Raw genomic sequence first — 20853 nt, forward strand, 5'->3', positions numbered from 1 at the left:
AACATGCCCAAACCAGACTCCTATTTTCCCTCCCAAATCAGATTTCCTGTATGTCAATGGTCATTACACCCCAGGGAATGCCATCCTCACCCAGCAGGGTAGAAGAAAACACTAAGAATCACCTTGGTCATTCCTCTCTCCCCACTTTCTCCTCATTTAACTAACATGTCACCATATCCTACTGATTTTAAATCATAAATGTAAGCACTTCTAAACTTTACTTATTTCTCTCCAACTAGAGAACAATCATTCAAGCTACCATCAATTTTTGCTTAATTGCAACAGACCCTAAGAAGGAGCTTTTGCACTATATAAATCTGATTGGTCACCCCCCTGCCTAAACCCTTCAGTAGCTTCCCATTACTCTTAACTTCCAAATGTATTTGGAAGCTGCTAATTCGAGCTCCTGCCTAGCTCTCCAGCCTCATTATAAACTTGCTGCCCTTGGCCCAGGGACTGTGAGTCTCAATGGACACTGTTCAGTCTCTCCTACTTGCCATGCTCTCTCTCACAAAAGTATCTTTGTATACTTTTTCCCCATTCTTCTTTTCCTGGTGTCAACTTGCTGGGAAGACCCAGGAGGGCAGTGAAGCAGATTCTAACAATGTTCAACAGTGAAGAGCTGCAATACGAAAAAAGAAGTTGAAGTGTAGACAGTCCCTTTTTAAAGGGGTTCAATGTTGACCCAACCATCCATTCTGCCCTTATCAGAAAATACTTGTAGATTATTCAAAGTCTGGATTCAGAAACAGAGGATGGGGAGAATCTAAAGATCCATGAGCCACAGTACTGGTCACTGTGATAGCACCAGGGTCCATGCCAGCACATGGGAGGCACACGTTATTTACTGTTTGAAAGAAAGGAAAAAACTAACTATAAAAAACAATTTGAAGGGTGTCTATTTTGTGTCAGGAGTGGAGGCACTGTAAATATGAGTGATAACAAGTCCCTACTGACAGCTCACCATCAGAAGAGAAAACAGAAGCACCTATATCAGGCTTGACTAACTCTGCTGTGCATTTTAAGTGCTGTCATAGACAAAGTGCTCAGGTAACAAATAAATAAGAGGGAATAGGGGCGCCTGGGTGGCTCAGTCGGTTAAGCGTCTGACTTTAGCCAGGTCACGATCTCGCGGTCTGTGAGTTCGAGCCCCGCGTCAGGCTCTGGGCTGATGGCTCGGAGCCTGGAGCCTGTTTCCGATTCTGTGTCTCCCTCTCTCTCTGCCCCTCCCCCGTTCATGCTCTGTCTCTCTCTGTCCCAAAAATAAATAAAAAACGTTGGAAAAAAAAATTAAAAAAAAAAATAAGAGGGAATAATTCAGCCTTGGAGAATTACACAGGAGGTAAGTGAGCAGACCCTGAAGGATAAGAAGGATTTTGACATTTATTAAAAAAAAAAAAAAAAAAAAAATTATGGACTGCATACTGGAAAAATAACAGAAAATAAGACGTGAGTTCCCTGTTCTTTTGGAACCTTACATTCTAATGGGGACAAACAAATATGAATAAATAATAATACCTCAGGTAGTTTTAAGCACCAAGGAGAACTCAGAATAGGGTAATGGATGACAGTGCCTGTTGTGTGTGTTTGTGTGCATATGCATGTTATATTCAGAATAGTTGAGGAAGGTTTCTCTAAGACAGTATTTGGGGAGAAAGCAATGCTAAGAAGGAACGTCATGGCAGAATACTTTGGGGAGTGGGGTAGGCAGGGAGCATTCCAGGGAGAGGAAAGACCCCACCCAAGGCAAGGACAAGCTACTAGTGGAGGGACTGCACACTGGAGAACAGCACAAAGGTGAAAGGGACAAAAGTGGTGGCAGGCACAAAGAGGGTGGATGGACAAGAATCAGGGCTTTCTGAGCCATTCTGGAAGAAATGGAAGAATTCAGACCACAGGGGAGGGCAAGAGGACATTCCAGGAAAAGAAAACGTCACATGCCAAAGAATACAGGTGAGCCAATATATAGCATGACACATGCAAAGTATCATCAAATACAAGAATGTCTCTGAAGAATGTGCCTTTATCCTATTTTTAAAGTCTTGAAAGGGAGAGCGTGAGTGAGGGATATGATGAAGCATGGAATGAAAAAACACAGAAGAAACTTTACACATTACAGTGGCAAAATCCACAGCCCATTGTGACTGTTGCTGTGTAGGAGCAGGAACAATAAGGTGCTTATGTCATTCACTGACTAATATAGTCAGGTCAGCAAGAGAGGACAACTGGTTCAATTTTGATTCTCAGACCCAGAATCTGAGGTGCCCGCAGAACCACCCAGAACAGTTGGAAATTCAGTCTGGAGAGAATATAAGGCTGAGGATACTGCTTTGGAAAGCAAGGGCACAGAGGCAAGACTAAAACCATGGAAGTAAACAAGAGGAAGAGAATATGGCAGAAGAGAAGTGGCCAAGATGAGTTTTGGCTGATAACCACATCTAACGAGAGACAACAAGAGTGATGAAGGCACTCAGAAATGCAGTCTGAGAGGGAGGCAAAGAACACAGGCATCGTGTTGTGGTAAGAAAGGAAGGAGAGGATCATCAAATGGGATGAGGGGAAGAATGAGGACTAAGAAAAAGCTACTGAATATAGCAAATAACCAAAGTCTGAAAGACTTCTGAGAAAGTAATTTTTAGTAAAACCATGGGAGAAAAAGCTAGATTATAATAGGTTGAAAAGTAAGTTGAAAGACTAAGCGATCTTTACGTTACAGGCCATTCTGGCTTAATTATCTGTGGATACTCTCTAAACTGGTGCTATCCTATGAAAGGTACTGCAAGTCACAGAATGTAATTTAACATTGTCTAGTAGCCATATTATCAAAAGTAAAATGAAACAGATGAAATTATTTTTTAATTCAATATGTCTAAGATATCCCTTCAACATGTAATATATAAATTATTGAGATATTTTGCTTTTTCTTTTCCATACTAAGTCCTTGAAATCTGGTGTAGAGTTCACACTTTGAATACACCACAGTTCTCAAGTACTCAACAACCACAAATGGTTAGTGGTACTGGACTGAACACTGCAGCTATAAACATTGTTAATAAAAAAGGATCTAAGTGATATCCCAATAAATGTTTAGGAATTCTTAACATCTCTTGCATAATGTCCATATTACCACTATGCAATCACAGACTGTACTTCATTTTGAAAACATATGAAGTTTTGAAAACTTCATTCACAAAAACAGACTTCTCAACAGTGAAAATAACCATACCATGGCTCAGTGTAATCTGTGATTTTATATAAAAACCTGTTTTTTAAAACCATAGAAAGTTTTGGCTACAGTAAAAACCTAAAACTGAACAAAAAGACAAAACCAAATTGCTGTCACTATAGAAGCTTGGGCTGCAGACGCATGCTAAATTGTTATAAATACCCAAACCAGGTAAAGCACCCCTGCCTTGCCACACACACACAAAAGGAGTAAAAATGCTCAGCTGATCAGTGTTAGAATCAATCTCTCTTTTCAATGATAAAATAACGAGAGGTTTTGGTAATATATATAAACAAACTTCATTATAAAGTGACATTCTCCTTGTTAATTAGCTTCTAGCAATTTCTTCAAGGAAAAAACCTAGGATTATGAGTCCCAAGACTTCTCAAGGTAATTTTAGTTTTATTATATTAATGAAATACTATAGTAAAATAAAATGTCATTATTCAGGCAAATTAGATGAGTGAAGTTTGGTTCTGTTATATATATTCATCACTGAACGTGTTTTGCCCTTCCCAGTACATAAAAAAATGCCAAAAGAAATATTGCCAAGTGGAAATCTTCACCATATCTTAAGGTTCATTTTATGATTAATAAAACATGCACATTCTGTGAAATGTTCTTAAATATCATTTGTTCACTTAAAACAGCTTACATGTTTTCATAAGCTTAAAACAGCTTATGTTTTGTTTATACTTTACATTACTTGGGAAATGCTTTCTTTAGTAAAACCCACACTAGTTGGGTGTGGTGGTAATGTCGTAAATTCTCAACTAGTGTGATCAAATTATTAAAACGTTACTGTACTTGAAATCTAGGCCCAGTCACATGCATCTATCACCTACCAACGTGAGAGAACTTAAACAGTTGACAGAGATGTTGCTAGGAAAAAACACATCTCATAAAATCAGAACTCTTTCATGGAATTTCAGTTAATGTTTATTATGTAGTTTCTATCAACTGTGCCTTGGTTTGAACACAGGTACATCTTAAAAACAGATCTTACTCCTCTAAATAAAACAAGTACAATTACAGGACTATAATCTGTCAGTCTTTGATGGCAAAATATACCCACTTCCAGTAAGTGAAATATATGGGTTGAAAACAAAGAGAAGTGCATTAGCATTACAGCTTAGACCTCCTTTCTAGGGAATCCAGTTCATGATAAAAAAGCTGTGGTTCACAATATTTAATTCTATTTAAGATGCATGAATCCCAGGTGGTAAGAAAGAAAATGACATGGTCAATTCAGAGGCAATGAAAGTGGGGGGAAAAAAAGGAAACACACAAACTGTCCTCAAATAGACAAAGGCAGTAGGGAGGTCTTTGTAAAATCTTATTTCTCTGTTTCATGGGGGAATCCTTTCATTTATCTTGGTATCTTTATCTTTGTACATAACCCATTTAACATTTACTGAACAACCACTTCTGGGTAAGATCATTGTAAAGTTGAGGCTAACTTGCTTATTAATTAGCCTTAAGGTGCCATGGATAAAATTTTAAGGAACATTTTTATCAGGCAATGAGAATTCAAGTTAATTGGCTTTTTATTTATTAAAACCCAGGTCATAGTACAGAAATAGGTTAATAATACTGTCTAAATCAGTCTGGGGGGCTGTTTAGAAATGTTCAAGTAAATGTTACGGTTTCAAACTGTCAATGATCAACTTAAATCTCAGAAGGGAAAGCTCTGGCTTCCTGGTCTGCTCCTGCGCTTCTCATCATATATATCTACCAGGGTGGACAAGCTAACAACTGAACACCTACCAACAGAAGACCATCCAAACACAAGGAGCACTGGGTTTTAAGACTGGATTTCTTTGTGTTCTTTTTGGTCAAGACCTTCCTCTGACTGAAGTAAAAGCAGGCCACTATGCCAATGGCTAATTCACCAACTGAGATTATTTTGAGGCTTTCAGGTTTGTTCTGACTTTGGTAGAGTTGTTGTTTCTCAGATTTGTCAGTCCCTCCATGATTTACATGAAATGAATGGGCTTTCCCCTAATCATAATCTAGTGTCTTTTCTATTTTTGTCGTCCTAGAAACACTCCAAAATCTGCATCTGCTACCCCTCAAAGCATTTGCCATATTCAATTTAAGATATTTGGCTGAGAGTCTTCAGTGAATCAGCCTTTGGCAAACTGCCCATCTGGAGTCTGATCTGAAGCCAAGTAGCAGATTTCCCATTGTGTCAATTATCTCTTTCATAGGAGCAACTATAATAGTTATTCTAACTTCTAACTACTACTTGTCTCTGTGACAAGAATTTCCCATTTTAACCATAATGGAGAACAAATAGTCTACTAACTCAAAGTTACCCTATACATAGGGATTACCAAGTTTCACAGATTTAAAACTATTTTTTTCTCTAATTCACAGAATTAAACCTTTAGAAAACATATTTAGCTTTGTAGCTTTCAAGCTCTTATAGAAACTCAGAGTCAACGTTACAAGCATAAATTGTCATTGGGCGGACAGCTGTTAAACGGTGTAGGACAGTAGACCCTCTGTCCAGATTCACAGAAGTCACAGAAAGTCAACTGCAGATGACCTTTTGGTAGAAATCATTCCTATCTGCACTCCTGCCACACCAACCCCACCTCCAACCTTCCCCCTCCAGCAGTTCACTTAGAGACAAATTCTGACTGCACATGTGAAGACTGTGAAGGCAGAAGAAAGGCTGAGGACCTATCGGGCCACCCTGTCTTCTTTCTAGTTCCTCTGGGCCTAGGCAACATGAAGAGTCCAGCTTCCAACATCAAAGGCCCATCATCAAAGCCTCTATTAAATCCAGAAAGAATTCTACACTAAGTGTACTGGGGAGAAAGGAATATGATTTATACTGAGTGTATTGGGGAGAAAGGGATATAATTTCCAGTTAAACCTGGTATTCAAGAACTTAATTTTCACCCTTGGCTGCTTTCAAGTAACATCAAAGATCCATGACACATAGTGTTGGCAACCTGACTTGCTACTTAATTAGTTCCTAAATAATAGTCATAGGTTGAGCTGTCATAAATCGAAAGCATATTTCCTATAAATGCAATGTTATTTAAATTGGGGTTCATTCCTAGAAGTCCTTTTTACTTCACAAAACTAGCAAAACATCATAAAAAATAAAACTTAAGTGTGTGAAACCAAATATGGAAACAAGCATAGCACAAACTTTACTTTTGGGAATTCTTCTGCATGGCTGAGACTAACTGAGGCTTCTTATAGTCTGAGTCCACTGAAGTCTGGACTGCAGAGACCATCTCTTTCTCTGTGTTCCTGAGGGAAGCACAGTTGGGTATTTCTTACAGCAAGGATCTTTGAATTTCTAACCATATGACAGGCTAAAGTATAAAAAACAAAGCCCCAGTTCCCTCACTCTTGCTATGAGGGTTGTACCTAGATCATCTCTAAGGCCACTTCAACTTTAATACCTTGGGACTACATGTGGGTACACACATGTCCACACTTACCTTCAAAAAATGACACTATAACTACCATAGTCTACAGTGTTATAATCATGCATTTTAGCTACCGTACTAAAAAATTAATTATCTTTTAGAAAAATATGTTTACAGAATGAATTTAAATTGGCATTTTTCAGAAAAAAACAAGAAGTTTCCGAACTGTTTTCTTTCCCCTATATTTTTCGGTAGGACTACTATTTGAGGCAATATCTATTACCCTTCCCCCTTATTTCAAATGGAATTTTATCAAGTTTACTTTAGAAGTCAACCTCCAGAGTACTCATTGTTCACTCTTCCTTGAGAGTGTTCCTTCATGCAGTAAAGATTAGACACAATTATTTATACAGTATTCTATCTATCAGGTGTCACGGTGTGCCCTACAGCAGGAGTTCTCAAAACGGTGCCTGGACCCACAGTATCAGCATCACACACCCCTTCCCTGAATCAGAAACTCTGGAATTGGGGCCTAGCAATTTGCTTTAATAAGCCTTTTCTGGTGATCCTGATCTCTGTCAAAGTTGGAGAAGCACTGCCCTAAGTGTCTACTTTCTGCTACGGGGCAAACTACAGCAGAGGTCAAGATAGATTGGGAGAGGATGAGGAGTGAAATGAGGCAGAAGTCCAAGATAGGAAAGCCTTTTTTGGGTCCAGGGGTTCAGCCTCCTCAGGTGATGTTCCTTCCTAACCTGAACTCCTCTGGCTAATAAGGAACTGGAGCCACTGGTGTAGTCCTTGAGGAATGTTTCATTTCCCCATAGCTACACCTGGACTTCATGTGGTAGCAACCATCAGCAGGGATCTTAGACTTTTCTACCCCAGATGCCTGAAGGACTATGCTAAGGATACTTGTAGTGGACATTCACTGTCTGTCTCCTGATCGCCCACCTACTCTCTATTCTTTCTGAAACAGAACTGGTCTGAGAATCCATCCTTTCCCCACTCTCAGTCCAAAAAAAACTTGGGATGGGAGGAGGAATTTAACCCTCCCAGGTTGGAGCAAAGGACACTGGTAATGCTGGCCTGGCCAGTCAAAACCCAGCACCCCCAACGTCCCCCTGACACACTTACTAGTTCCAGACTGATCTAAGTCAGTTTGATGAGAGTGAATCTCAGAACTTCTGAAAGAGCTAATAAATAGAACCTGGCTCCTTCCTGCTGAATCTCTGGACAACTGTAAGGCTAAAATGGCAGCATCTAACTTACTACCATCTTACTGCCATTTTTAGAAGGTAGAGCTGGAGACCGAAGAAAAACCAACTATGTACTTGCAATATTTGAATTAACGAATAGTGGCATTCCTTAAGTTGGAATTGTCCCTGGAATTTTTAGCTAATAAAATTTCCTTTTTTGCTTCCCTTACTTTCAGCTGGCATTTTGATCACTTGAAAGCATCATAACTGCCCTTTGTGTATTCTTTCCTCCCTCTTCCCCTTCCTTCTTTGATAATTTTAAACTAGAAATCTACCCACCTCCGAGGCCCCTGGGTGGCTCAGTCAGTTGAGCGTCTGACTTCGGCTGGGGTCATGATCTCATGGCTCTCATGAGCCCCATATTGGGCTCTATGCTGACAGCGCGGAGGCTGGAGCCTGCTTCGGATTCTGTGTCTCCCTCTCTCTCTGCTCCTCCCCTGCTCACACTCTATCTCTCTCAAAAATAAATAAACATTAAAAAAAACAAAAGAAAAAGAAATCTACCCACCTCTAATTTCTTTAGTTCTCTATTTTATTTACTGCTGCCTAATTTTCTACAAAATGGTTTTTCAGATATCCCTGCTAAAAAGTCATCTACCACTTCATGATATTTGAAACCCCTGGAATCTGGCCTTTCCTCAATTGTCAGCATCTCCTATTTCATCTCTCAATTCCAGTGACACTATTCCATTTATGTTTGCCCAACAAGTACTCTTAACTCTTGTGAATTAATTTTATCCTCTATTTTCTACATTTTCCTATATTTTCTCTATCTAAATCCCATTTTTTTTTTTTTAAAGGTCTAGCTCAAACTCTGTCTCTTACCAGGAAGAGTTCACCTACCCCACCAATATCCTCTAAGCTCTGTTTCTTGAGCAAAGTATTATTATTTATCTTTCTATGTACACAGATGTGCATTATCTCCTTAATATAACTAATTGGTTAGAGGATAAGAACAGACACAACCTTTATATCCTTATTACCTAATAAAATACACAATCTTGATAAATGTTTTAATAAATCACTGTTAAAAATATTTTACATCTGTAGTGTCATTCTCTAGCAATCTCAAAATTGTAAAGTAATCTAGATCTTACCTTCAGATCAAGATGTACTACATTATGAGCATGTAAAAAGCGAACACCTTCTAATATCTGCCTCATGAGTCTTTGAACATCTTTTTCTTTAAAGGCGTCTTCTCTGTCTGCAACACACTGGTCAAAGATTTCACCCCCAGCAGCACTAGAGAAGGGTAGAAGCATACTTTAATTATAAAGGAAAAGGACTCATTAAAAATATTTAGCCTTTTGTTCTTAATATTTTACATATTAAGTGTCTTTATTTAGGTAAAGTATAATTTGAGTGTGTGTCCCTATATCCATTTTTCTTTTGTCTTTTTAAAATAAAAATGTGAAGCCTCAAATATGAGTTCAGATTAAGAACTTCAAAAATTAAACTTTAATGGTAAAATGTATTAACACACTCTCAAGTGAAAATTTTTTGAGAATTTTTGGTTGAAAAACACATAGAAATATTATTTTTAGAAAAAATACAAACGATGAAAATAAAGCAAATGCTCTTCAATGAATTAAAGACCCCTTCCCCAATCCTACAGCCACATCTAGAGGTAAACACTATTCTCCCTTTGGTGTACTATATCCTTCCAGAGTTTCTAAAAATATATACTTATTAAATGCATACAAAAATATTAGTTGCCTGGATTTTTAAAAAAACAAATGGTAATATAGGACACATTCTCCTGATACTGTTCCACAACCCTTACTTTTAAACATGTCTTAAGAATCTTTCCATGATGGTTTTATATTTATCTATTTTGTAATTTTGAACTCTTACATCCCTGTGAATAGATAAACCATACTTGATGTAACCATTCCCCTTTGAAGGTCATTTACTTTCTTCCTAATGATTCACAACTATAAACAATGCTGTGATGAGAAGGCACATTACAATTTCTCATATGTTTACTCATGTGTGAGGAGCTCTCAAGGGTAGACATCTAGAAAGAAACAGCTGGACTGAAGGGAATGTGCATTTAAAATTTTAATAGGAAGAGCCTATCCTCTCCAAAAGAGCAGTACTGATTTAAATTTTCTTTCAACCTCTGGCCAAAGCATCTCAGTTTTTCTCTAACTAATTTTGCCAATAAGGCGGGGGGGGGGGGGGGGATCAACATTAAAAAATGTTCATTTCCCTTCAGCAAAAAGTCCATACTTAAACATTCATTCATACCATAAATAACAGCTCGTGTCATATCACAAAATTTCTTTTATGTGTTAAAAAAAAAAAAAAGGCAAGATTGCTTTCATAAAGTTGCTATAGAATTGACATGGAATACCTAACTGCAAACAGCCATGCTCCTGTCAGACAAGAGCTACTTACTGAATTCCTTTTCAGAAGATAATTTAGTTATTTCCTTTCCTGTTAAAGCAACCTATTTCCAAATTCTGCCCATATAAGGAGACACAATTTGTCACCAAAATTAGATAAGAACATATTTAAGTTTAGCTGAGCAGCTGCAGGTGACGAAAGTGAAAGAATAATTCATTGGCTGATAAGGTTTTCATTTTGACTAAACCTACACAACTGAATTTTTATTACATTTTGATTATAGCATGAAAAAAACCATGTGTGAAAGCATCAAAACCATTTTTGTTATTTAAGTGTAAAATGGCCATCGTGCATCTGGGCACAGTTAAAGTAATATACAAGTCAGAAGAAAGGAAATGGTGAACATTCACAACACAATTACAGAGTAATAATGGCAGCCTAGGAGTACCATATACTGTTAATATGGATTTGATGATCTAAAGTAAAAGTCAGTATGAACTGTGTCAACTCAGTCTAAGCAGCACGATGCACCATGATATAACATATAGCCCACGTAGCCCTCTGCATACACACACCGCAATTTGCCTGTTACACTCAGAACTGTCCGTGTTCCTCAACTAAAACAAAGAACTGTATTTTTGGTTGAAAAAGTTTTCCAATCACAATTTATTGTCCTCTGAGTCTTTCAGCTCATTACTAGCATCCACAATAAAATTCACTATAGGTCAATTTACATAAGTACAATGATTTCTTTACCTAAAATTTAAGAGCAATTTATTGTTAGTTCTTTTCACTATAAAGTTTACCCATTCTTGCCTTAACATAATTTAAGTACTTTACATAAGCACAAGATACGAAGCACAAAACTACCATTTTCTGAAAATTTTCAAGGATGTATTTCAAATGCAGACTATTAACAAAGCTGTAAAAGCTAGCCTTCAGTGACCAGCAAGACTTGCATATACCCTCTGATACAATCACCCTATTTTATACCTGCTTAAATGTAAGCTTGGCCCATTAACTCATTGTCATATTTACTAGTGGAACTAAACAAAATTATACTAAAGAACAATTTGCGACATTAAAAGCATTTGTTAGGCATGGTTACAGGAAATGTAAGAATATTATCAACTACTTCACAGGAAGTATCTTCCTTTACATAAAGCCAGAGAAACACTACATTTTGTTGTGCCTATCTTTTAACTACAGCAAGATTTTCATGTATATTATGGTATATTTACTTTAGTAGTGCTTGTTTTCCACTACTTTAAAACTATTCAGAAACTCAGCAATTAACTTTATTATGAATTACACACAATTTTTTACCAAAAAAAAATTTTATGAAAACATTAATTCAAAAACTTTTTACAAAAAATTTTACAAAAACCTATTTTTATAAAACATATTAAGAACTTTTAATTTCAACTTTCTAGTGGCCCTTAGAAAGTTAGGGGATAAGTATCTCTTTGATCAACATTATGCAGAGCCATATACATGATATTTGCAGGCTAAGAGTCACTGCGTTTTCTTGGTTGCCTGCACCTTGTCTAGATTTTAGCTCCCAACCTCGAACATCAAACACTCCTATTTCTATAGAAACTAGCATTTCCATTTCCATCCTGCTTAAAGGGTTGGTTTAGATCTTTATTCCTTCACTCTTAAAAATGAACAAATACCAATCAAACATGTTAGGTCTTGTGCAATGTGCTATGGACAGAAAGATAAATTAATTATAAGTATGGCTTATGACTTCATGTACCAGTAGGAGAGAGAGAAAATGAAACACATTTTAAAGAATATATGTGCATAAATATATATATGGGTGTGAAATTATATATAAAGTGATGTGATAATTTAGCAACTGAGCAATTAATTGGAAAGGAGAAAAAAAAAATCTTAGAAAAATGACATTTATTCTGAGCCCTGTAGAATGAATAGGAATCCACCAGATGAAATGGTAAGAGCACATCCCCAGCATAGTGAACACAAATAAAAGGGCATGGCGGTATCAACAACACAGGATACAGACTCACTAAAGGTTAAGTAAGCTGTTACTTCCCCTTTCAGCCAAATGGTATGGAACTTACCCTTCAGCCATGAACAACTAGAAAATGAGCAAAGTATATAAGCCAACCGTTTTCAGACAGAACATAGGCAGTTAGGACCATGATCCCTGAAAAGAGGGACACAAACAAGATGGGCTCTACTGTTTCTGTCTTCCTACTTGGAAGTAATTTATGGACTGTGGTATAAGGTGAAGGAGAAACCCAAGCAGAATATGGCGGCCTTGCTAAACTGAGGAAACAGACTAGGAGTTTGACAAAGTTGGATTTCATAGGGACAGTACCAGAGAGGAGTGAGCTACACAGAGAAAGACTGATCCAAGTAGTTCAAAATAAATCACAAGCAGGATAAACACAAGGCAAATCAAGGCACATTATGCACAAATTACTGAAAGAAAAAAATATTTAAAAAGACACTTATAAGGGAACCAAAAATCAAAACAGACTTCTTGTCATAAACAACGCAAGGCAAATGACAATGCAATGCTATCTTTAAGTGCAGACAAAAGAAAGTGTGTCTAAAATGCAGGATGAGGTTGGAAAAGGACTAGCAGGAGATGAGGCAGAATAGAACACAGACAGGAAAGCATGAGATGAGGTCAGAACAATCTGAAACATCCTAGGTAAGGCAATAAAAGTGCTAATATATAAAGCTAAATGTCTCCTCCAAAAGCACTCCCCACTCTCCCAAGCAGAGGAAAGCAGGACAACACATGGCTAAAAGCTTTGGAGTCACACACTTCCAGACTAAATCCCAGCTCTATTTGCAGTGTGACCTTAGGTTTGATTACTTCTCTGAATTTTTTTCTCATATAAAATCCTGTTCTAAAATTTATAAATAAACAAATTCAGTAAAGTTGCAGGATACAAAATCAATATATCAAAATTATTGTGCTTCTATACACTAAAAATGAATCTTCAAAAAGAGAAATTAAGAAAACAATCCCATTTTCTATGACGTCAGAAAGGATACTCAGGAATAAATTTAAGCAAGAAAGTGAAAGATCTATACAATGAAAACCGTAAGACACTGATGAAAGAAATCAAAGAAGATACAAGTAAATGGAAAGATATGCCATGCTCATGGGCTGAAGAATTAATACAGTTGAAATGTCTATACTATCCAAAGTGATCTACAGATTCAACACAATTCCTACCAAAATTCCAATGGCATTTTTCAGAGACACAGACAAAACAATCTGAAAATTTTCATAGAACCACAAAAGACTCTGAAACGCCAAAGCAATCTTGAGAAACAACAAGTCTGGATTTGAGAATATTTTCCGATTTCAAAATATATTACAAAGTACTACTCAACAAAAAAAGGAATGAAATCTTGCTACCTGTAACAATACAGATAGACATTGAAGATATTATGCTAAGTGAAGTAAATCAGAAGGAAGAAGACAAATACTATAAAATTTCACTCATATATGGAATCTAAAAAAACAAATGAACAAACAAAACAAGAAACAAAATTCATAGGTATAGAGAACAGACTGGTGGTAATCAAAGGGGAAGAGGGGAGAGAGGTGTGCAAATGGGCAAAGGGGGTCAGTTAGAAGGTGATGGATGGTACCTAGACTTTTAGTGGTGATCACTTTGTAGTGCATACAGATATCAAATTATGTTGCATACCCAAAACATGTTTTATACCAATTATATACAATTTGTAAAAAATTTCTTGTGGAAAAAAATGTGTGTGGGTGTATGTATGTATCAAAGCTATAGTAATGAAAACAGTATGGTATTGGCATAAAAACAGATCTATCAGTGGAACAGAATAGAAAGTCCAGAAATAAAACTATGCATATATGGTCAATTAATTTACTAAAAAGGAGCCAAGAATGTACAATGGGGAAAGGAGAGTTTCTTCCATAAATGGTTTTTAAAAAACTGGGTAGCTACATGCAAAAGACTGAAACTGAACACTTATCTTACATCGTACACAAAAGTCAAATCAAAACGGATTAAAGACTTGAATGTAAAACCTGAACTATAACACTCTGAGGAGAAAACGGGCAGTAAGCTTCTTGACATCAGTGTTGGCAACTTTTTTGAATTTGACAACAAAAGCAAAAATAAACAAGTGGGGGTTACATCAAATGAAAAAAACTTCAGCAGAGCAAAAGAAACCATCAACAAAACGAAAAGCAACCTACGAAATGAGAGAAAATATTTGCAAATCATATTAAATGATAATGGCTTAATACCCAAAATATAAAAAGAACTCCTACAACCAATCTGACTAAAAAAGGGCTAAGAAACTAAACAGACATTTTTCCAAAGACGACATCCAAATAGGCAACAGGTACTTGAAAAGTTGCTCAACATCATTAATCATCAGGGAATTACAAATCAAAACCACAACTGGGTACCATCTCACACCTATTAAGATATATATTTTATACACTTATGTATAAAATGGAATATTATTCACCCAAATAAATATATTCCACTTACATGTGGAATCTAAAAAAGTAGAACTCCTAGAAACAGACAGAATGGTGGTTACCAGTGGGTGGGGGGAGGTGGCAGAAAAGGAGAGCTACTGGTCAAAGGGTACAAACTTCAAGTTATAAGATGAATAAATTCTGGAAATTTAACATACAGCATAGTGATAATAGTTAATACTATATTATATATACTTAATACTATATTATATACCTGAAAGTTGCTAAGGGAATAAATCTTAAATGTTCTTACCATACGTACACACAAAGGTAATTAAGTGACTTGATGCAGGTGTTAGCTAATGCTATGGTGGTAATCCTTACCCAATACATAAGTGTATCAAATCAACATACCCTACACCTCAAACTTACAAAATGTTTTAGGTCAACTGTACTTCAATAAAGCTGGAAAAAAATTTTAAAATAAAATAATGTACATAAAGCATGTAAATAATTTACATAAAGTTGGCTGACTTAGTGCCTGGCACATGGTAAATTCTTAACACATTATGACTGTTACAATTTGTGTTCCCACAGCAACTAGCATTTCAAGTAAAACACCAACACTGCTGCAATCATTTATATTTCTTTCACTAAACCTGTAGCACCTGGAGGGAAAGGGCTATGCTGTTTTCACTTTTATACCACTTTTCACTTTTATACCTATTAGCACTAGTGCATATGGCAGGTATTTAAGTGTATGTGAAATGCATTACTGAAATAGTGATCATAAACCTGCCTGTTTCTGTAACAACAATCTATTGATGTTTGCCATGAATTTTGATACCTCAGTATCTAAAAGTATATTTCTAAGACTTTCCCTTCAAACAAAAAGTAGAACACAAACATTTTTAGCCAAATCATACTCATTTGTGGTTATAAAAACATGATCATTGAAGCAATAGAAGCCACCAAAGGTTTCTAAGCAAGGGAATAATATCACCACATCTATGTCTTAATTATCTAGCAGCAGTCTGAGGAACATCCTAGAACTGAAGCCAGGGTGATCAGCAAAGATCTCTCTCCTGTGAGAGTCCACAGGAGAGACAATGAGAACCCAATACAGAAGAGAAATAGCAAGTACCAAGAAAAGGGGACCAGTAGGGGAAAGGCTTAAGTGTAAGACTTGGTGATTTATTATACATGAGCTTTTAAAGGAGATAAACAAAACAAGGATAGATTCAAAGTTTCTAGCCTGAGCTATGAAATAAATAGGGCTATTATCGAAATGGGGAACAAAAGAAAAACAGGCATTACCAGGGTAATGCAGGAGTGCACACATATCGATCCTGAATTGGTAATGATGTGTGGTTGGATGCAGAGATATGCAGCAGGGAGTTGGAACTTCAGAAGGTCCAAGGTTGTAGACAAAGATTTGGAAATAACTGCATGTAAAGACTAGCTGAAGCCACAAACATAGACTGTTACCATTCAGAGTAAGTGTACAGAATGAAGGTATGACAAGAACAACACTAATGAACTTGGGGGAGCACTTGTATTCATACAGAAGAAGGGTAAAAGGCTGAGAGAGAAGTTTTTTGTTTTTTGTTTTTAAAGAGGACCATGAAAACCAAAAACATCATTTCAAGAAAGTATAATAAAATATTTACAGAGAGTAGAATGAACACTAAAATGAGGAGACTGATTTTGGCAAACAGGGTTTGAGAAGAGCAGGTGCAGCAGACGAGGAGTAATGGGAGAACTGGCACATGGCAGATTCCTGGGTCAATGAAGAACAAAACAGACCAGAAGGTGAGGAAAGCTATAAATTCAGACTGCTCCTTTAAGGACTATAGATAGCAATAAAGGAAAGAGCAAGCCAGGACCATGGTTTAAAGACAGTCAGAGATGAGGAAAAGGAATCTGAGGATAGGAGAGACAGAAACACTGGAAGATGAGGGAAAAGAACCACCTTGGGAGAGGTGTTCTTTCAAGAGCACCTTGAAAGGCTTCGAGAGGTCAGTGAACTGATTAAAAAACAAAACAATGGCGCTAGAAAAGGAAGGAAGAGAATTAAAGAGCACAAGTAAAGGTTTAAGCCTTGGAATTAAGTAGTGAAAACTTCTTTGAACAGAAGGGAAGGACTGAGAGGAGTAAAAGCAGAGGGACACTGAGGGAGTGTGTGCCATCCTTTATCTTCTCCATGAGGGGAGAAAGGACTAGGTATCTAATAGAAGATGGGAAGGAAGTGATGTAGCAAGAGTATTAAAGATTCTGATTAGCTCCTTTTGAGGCTGGGGGGTACATTAATAGAAGGGGATGAGAGATTAGGTAAAAAATCACCCAATGACAGCGATAGCCCAGCTGAGGACTCTCACACTTGTAACGAGCAGGTCACAGACTATACAAAATCCTCCCCAGAGTGTTCAGGACACAGCACGGGCCAGGGTAAACAGGCAAAACAAGTTGCAGAGGAAGATGAAAAGGAAGAAGGAAATAATGGAAGGTGCTGATGAGAGATTAGCTAAAATAACTACTGAAGAAGAGAAGGGAATCACAGGAAAGAAAAAAGTCAGGAGGTGGCTGAAAGACTGGAAGACCTAAGAAGAGTTCAGGGTTGAAGGCTGAAGAGCAGGTTTGGTGAGAACAGGAGAGGAACAAGATCTGGTCAGAGAATAGTATTTTGCAAAGTCTCCTCTAGATCAACTTCCAATTCTGCCTTGATCCTCTCCAAAACAAACTGGAAACCAAAAACCTAGGTAGGCAGGGGATTTATGTATGAGATTCCTATACCAACATTTTTTAAAAATCATAAAACAGCTCTATTCAGATATAATTCACATATATTACATTTGTTAACCATCCACCAATTTAAATATTTTTACTATTGTAATTAAAAATACCTTGGGTGAAACACTTTTGTGCTTCTCACTGTTCACATTTAACAATTTTTTTGGAAGGGATTCATATAAGTGAAATTACTGAATTAAAATATATGAATATAATGTTCTTGAAGTACATCATCAAGAGGAAGACACCACCAAGAATTTGCTTCCTACAAACTCTTAAAGTTTTTAAAAATAATACTACACATTAACTTTAAAAATTTTTAACAATATTTAAAAAAAATCTATGTCAATACATTCATATCTACCTTATCTTTTTAAATCACTGCACAGTAATTCATTTTGTAATATTATCACTTATTTAACCAACTCCCTCCTATGTTAATAATTAGATTATTTTTTGTTACATTTAAAAAAAAACTTCACTGAACATTTTCTAATATATCTTTGCACAACTGGCCTATTTTCTTGTGAAAAAATATTTAAGTGAAATTGCTGGATGAAATAGTGTTGCTGTTGTTTTTTTTTTTTTTAAAGCTTTTGATATATAACTCTAGCCTGTCCCCCAGATAAGTTGTACCATTAAGACAGACTCCCACCTGTAGTATAAATCAGATGGTTCAACCCATGAATATCACCTTTTCTTTATCATCTTTGCCACTCTTATAAGGGGAAATTGAAAACTTATTTTTAAATTACATTATAAAAATTATAAGAATCAATACTTTCACGTACATATAGATAGACCATTTATATATGTATGTCTATGTGGAGTTCTCTTCATATCTTTTAAAAAGAAAAGCAGGCTCAAAATGGTGTCACTTATACCAAGTCACCAAACTGGGGCTTAATATCTAACCCAAGTACAGTTTCAACCTCCCCCCAGAAATGTAAGTCTCAATCGGTCAGTCAGAAAATTTCTGACCAGCATCAATAGGAGTCTCACATGGGGCCTATCCATCCCCCAAAAGAAAATGAGGTAATCCACCTAATGAGACCCTCTGCTCTTTCCATAAGGGAAGGTGATGGATCTTGCTTGAAATAACCCTTTCTTTTCTTTTGCTAATAACTTCTTGCCATACCCTCCTTCCTAGAAAACCTATCCATTTTGTACAATGCCTTGGAGCTGCCCTCCGCTTGCTAGAATCATTTAATAACATTGATTAGATCTTCAATTTTATCTGGTTGAAAAAATTTTTTAACATATCCTTTGTCCATTGTTTTTAAACTGGGAGGTTCATGTTTTTGTGTAATTTGTAAGATCTAGTTACACACAATAAAGAAATTTTAAGCATTCTGGGTGAACAGGTATGAGAAGTACTTTCCCTGAGCTTGTCTTTTCCTTTGTGTTTCTTGATGTAGTAAGGATTTTAATGTATTCAAATCTGTCAATCATTTCCTTTGGTAGGAGAAGTAGAGAGGAAAACAGGATTTCTTAGGAAGAAAAAACTGTTCATTTTCCAAAGCTGTTTCCTATACTGTCCCTCCTTACTCAAATGAAAACATGGTATGAATCAAAAAAATTGTTTCTGAAAGATTAACTCAGACTATATGAACATATAAAGGATTGTAGAATGTCTTTTAATATTACCTTGGTATCACTTACTTTCTCAAGAATGCCTCTAAGAATATAAGAGAATTTTACCCTACTATCAGGAGAATTTCATTAAAGAATGAAAATGAAAAATCTAATCTACATGCATTCTTGTTAATTTGAAAAATGTCAAATTAATATGAGAAATACATGAAAAAGTTCTGGAAATTCTTCAGATTTCCAGAGCCAGGCCCCAACAAGTATCACAGATGACTAGCTTCCTATAAAGGAAGTGTGAACTATCAAATAAACTCCATTTAAGGAAAATAATACTTACTATTCCAGAACTAAAATCATTTCTGATGGAGTTTCATAGACTTCATGTAAATTAATGACCCAAGGATTATCCTGTGCTAGTTCAAGAACAGCAATCTCATGAATTATTTCCATTCGACAATCTTGGCCTTTTCTTCTTTTTCTCATGAACTTTGCTGCAAATTCTTTTCCAGAATCTTTCTTTATACATTTCCTCACCACTGCAAATTTCCCCCTAGAATTAAACAAAAACATTCACTGTTAAACTTGACAACTTTCTAGAAATGGTAATAATTTTAATAAAACTTCCAAATACTCATCAGTGGATATTCAAATTTAGATTATATTCAAACACAAAAGCAGCACTATCATTTAGGAATTTAATAGGATACATCTATCTATAATAAAATGTAACTGCAAATCTGCAAAATTCCTTCTAAACTGAGGATAACCAAATATTAAACTCAATATTTTTGCAGCTATACATAATTTAATTTGTTACACATTTATACATAAGAATGATTTAAATCTTTTAAAAAGCCACTTGACTTGTTAGAAACTAGTTATCAGAACTCCTAAAAGAATTGAATTGACTCTAATACTATAACCTTCCAAAATTAAAAAAGTTAGGGATCTCATTTATATATTTCAACTACAGCATAGCTGGAAATGTCTTGTTTTCCTATAAAGACAGATACAACACACATTATTTTGATACCTTACACTATCATTTGTTATTAAACTAATAAAGCAAGTCACAGGGGAGTTGAACTAAGCAAACTAAGGGTATGAGCTCTGAAATCAGATGTGAGCTTGAATCCCACAAATAGCTCTACAGCTCACCTGACATATAACCTTGGGCAATTTATTTAACCTTTTAAAATCTCATTTTCCTTATCTGTTAAGAGGACACACTGGAATCCAGGTCCTAGGGTTGCTGTGAGAATTCAAGTACAAACACATATCAATTGCTTAGCATGGGACTTGCCACATGGTAAGTGCTAAATAAAATATTATTAAACAAATCATTGATTTGTGATAATCACCCATAAATACCCAATCTTTATACTGGAAGGCAACTTAGAAATCACAGGGTTGTTTATTTTTTAACCTATTGCCAGATGCCAATGCCTTCTTTCAAACTGTGAAGCAGTCTCTTCCACTCCTGGGTACATTTTTTTAAAATTAATTAATTTTGAGAAACGAGAGAGCACGCTCATGAGTGGGGGAGGGGCAGAGAGAGAATCCCAAGTAGGCTCCGCACTGTCAGGGCACAGCCTGATGTGTGGCTTGAATCCAAGAACTGCGAGATCATGACCTGAGCTGAAATCAAGAGTCTGTCGCCCAACTGACTGAGCCACCCAGGAGCCTCATTAATAAGTTTTCATGACAGGCCTAAAGTGAAGGGTTGTTAAGTCTGGGTCTTTTGCTGAACAGTATAGAAAGACATTTCTTTCCTGAATTTCAAAGACCAGTTTG

At 36.3% G+C, this 20853-nt stretch overlaps 1 protein-coding gene across 3 annotated transcripts in view; it reads right to left on the reverse strand.

Moving 5' to 3' along the window:
• STK17A (serine/threonine kinase 17a) overlaps nt 1-20853 on the reverse strand; it is a 39955-nt gene that overhangs the window by 9744 nt on the left and 9358 nt on the right. For all 3 annotated transcript variants that reach the window (XM_049641294.1, XM_049641292.1, XM_049641293.1), the window contains exons 2-3: nt 19397-19609; nt 8972-9116 (exon numbers count right to left, since the gene is read on the reverse strand). In XM_049641294.1, coding sequence (XP_049497251.1) covers nt 8972-9116; nt 19397-19609 — 358 coding nt within the window. The remainder of the gene's footprint in view (nt 1-8971; nt 9117-19396; nt 19610-20853) is intronic.

The sequence above is a fragment of the Panthera uncia genome, chromosome A2 (genome assembly GCF_023721935.1).
Source record: "Panthera uncia isolate 11264 chromosome A2, Puncia_PCG_1.0, whole genome shotgun sequence".
NCBI lineage: Eukaryota > Metazoa > Chordata > Mammalia > Carnivora > Felidae > Panthera > Panthera uncia.